This window comes from Cyprinodon variegatus, unplaced genomic scaffold, assembly GCF_000732505.1.
Source record: "Cyprinodon variegatus isolate N-32 unplaced genomic scaffold, C_variegatus-1.0 Scaffold1553, whole genome shotgun sequence".
NCBI classification, from domain to species: Eukaryota; Metazoa; Chordata; class Actinopteri; order Cyprinodontiformes; family Cyprinodontidae; genus Cyprinodon; species Cyprinodon variegatus.
In genome coordinates this window covers 104743-107399 of record NW_015152006.1, presented here as the reverse complement: position 1 = coordinate 107399, position 2657 = coordinate 104743, and the positions used below count along the sequence as shown (strand labels likewise).

Here is a 2657-nt window from a genome sequence, read left to right as displayed (position 1 = left end):
CTTTGGAATGGGGGTCGATTGGCTTCTTTGTTAGCCTGCAATGCCCCATACCTGCCTGTGGCTTTTAAAAGGCGGGACGTTACAGGCAATTGTTGACATGGATGAACAGACAAGGTCTTCTGTCCCCTGCAAAGGAGTTGGGGTTGTGATGATAGTAGGAATTAATCAACCCAATTGCTTCATTTTAGGTTTTTAAAAGCTGACCTCCTCAGCACAAGACTCGGTGGTACAGCTACACCTTATGGACGAAAGACATTCGTTTGAGGACCAGAATGTTCACATTTTGGACAAAGAAAATAGGTGGTATGAGAGGGGCGTGAAGGAAGCCATTTATGTTAAGAAAAACCAACCTTAAACAGAGGGGGTGGAATCAGATTTCAGCTTTCCTTCCTGCCCATCATCACAACCCAAACCCCTTTACAGGCGAACAGAACACCCCCCCTATTCAGTCAGGCTAACAATTCCCTCTAACAACCCCCCTTTCAGAGACATAGACAGGTATGGGGCATTGCAGACTATCAAAAGAAGCCCAATACCAATATTTTAACTTTTTTGGAATTAGAATGGAATGACAATATTTAGAAGGTGTCCCAGCCAGAGTCCAGACTTTAATCTGACCAAGGAACAACGGTTAGCATGATTTTATAGATTGAACCGCCGTGCTGATGAAAAAACGGGCAATATAAGTTGAACCTAACTTTAAAACAGTAACACCTACCATGGTGCTGCTGCGGTGGTCTTAGAGGAGGCAGCGGTGGAGGAGAGGACTTAGTTTGTCCAACGGAAGCCATGCTGACACACTGACACTGCTTGATGTTCCACGTCTGACCAGGAGGACACGTCCTGTTGACTATTGGACATCTGCAGAAAAAAAAATGTTCTTACTGCAAAAATGTCAAAAGAGGCAAAGGTTTGCGTTTACCTGAAGAGCTCTCCACACCAACTGTGGTAATCAAGACTATAACACCAGACAGAGCAGAACATTCGTTGATTTTCTTCTCTGGTCTCAAACATTTGCTTTTTTTTAAGCTTAGATTGATATATAAATGGTCTGTATCTGCTAACTCATCTACTATATCAGCAATAAACAGAAGAAGCAGTGCATTAGACGACTGCTGCCAATGAAATGTCTGGCTTCTGCATTTCCTCCATCAGAGAACTGTATTTCTGACTAATTACTGCATTCTTTCTAGATATTATAACTTCAAGCTTTGAGATCAAATCTCTCCTGTACAGCTTAGGAACTGTCTATTATTTAGCTTCAGATTTGATGGTACCTTTTAAAATAGCCAACATTAATCATCTTTGCTGGCTGTAAGAATTTGATTTGGTGAAAAAGTATTCATGTGTTTGTGTGAGGACAGCTTGCCCAGTGTCAGACCATGATGACACAAACATTTTCATTAGGGGAGGGGTCCCTGTGTTGGCAAAAACATTAGCTCTGCAGAAGCAGAAGCAGACTAACTAGGGAGAGGAAGGTCTTAGGTGACAATCTTGGACGTGTTTTCTTTGAGCTACACAAATAAATAAAAACATGCTCACTCGCTGAAAATCAAATTGTTGATATGGTAGGGTGACCAGACGTCCTCTTTTTCCCGGACATATCCTACTTTTCATACCTTAATATACCTCTATTCATGTTCTTGGGCCAGTGAACCAGTGGGCTGGTCTCTATGTCAATTTGATGGCATGACAAAAGTCCAGGCCAGAACCAAATAAGGCAACATGATGGCGTTTGAACTTCTCTGTATGTCCATTTCACCTACTGAACTATCGTTATTCATCTATGACAATGGAAATTGCATTTTATCACCCATTTAAATCTTAGTCTTTTGGTTGAGTCATATGAGTATCTTAGTAATGTTTTATCCTGGTTTACTAAAAATACACAACTGACTGGGTTGCAAGCTCAGCTCCATTAGACTGAAGGTCATTGTGTTTCTGTCTTATATCAATCCTATAACATAATGATGATTTGTCTCCAGTTTAGAAACTGGAAAATGAACATATTTAGAGTAGATGATTTGACCCAAAGTATCTATAAGCAGAAAAATGCAGAGTAATATGGTAAAAGCAGTTACTTGTTGTCTGAAAGCTGCATTAATACCAGAGTAAAAGTCAAGGTTCCTCTTCCTGCAGTTTTTTAATCATCCCCCGCCCTGCGATAGACTGGCCACCTGTCCAGGGTGTACCCTGCCTCTCGCCCGTAGACAGCTGGTGATAGGCACCAGCACCCTTCGCCACCGCAGCAGGGATAAAGCGTGACAGGAAATAGATGGATGGATATCTTCTAAAAGCCATGTTTTATCATGTCTGGTTTATCTTTACCACTTCTACCAAATACAGATAAGATCCTCAAACTGTCTATTCTGAACAATTTATGTCTGACAGCAAACTGTTGCTGTTGATAAAAATAATGATGGTGATGATGATAATGATGATAATGACAGTGATGATGATGGTGATGATGTTGTAGGATGGTGAGCAGTGATGGGCAGTAGCGCCGCTACATGTAGCGAAGCTATTAGTTTAACTACATTTTCCAGTAGCTTGACCGTAGCGTCGCTGCTTTATTTATCAAGTAACTTTCCTGTAGTGACGTCATTGTTTTTATCAAGTAGCGACGTAGCGTCCACAAACACTACAACATCCAGGGC

At 41.4% G+C, this 2657-nt stretch overlaps 1 protein-coding gene across 1 annotated transcript in view; it reads right to left on the bottom strand.

Moving 5' to 3' along the window:
- The window catches only part of LOC107103885 (vascular endothelial growth factor C-like), a gene marked incomplete at its 3' end in the record, with an annotated part of 99188 nt that overhangs the window by 9144 nt on the left and 87387 nt on the right, over positions 1–2657 (bottom strand). Inside the window, exon 5 of the mRNA XM_015403737.1 lies at positions 719–861. Within this exon, the coding sequence (XP_015259223.1) occupies positions 719–861 (143 nt within the window). The remainder of the gene's footprint in view (positions 1–718; positions 862–2657) is intronic.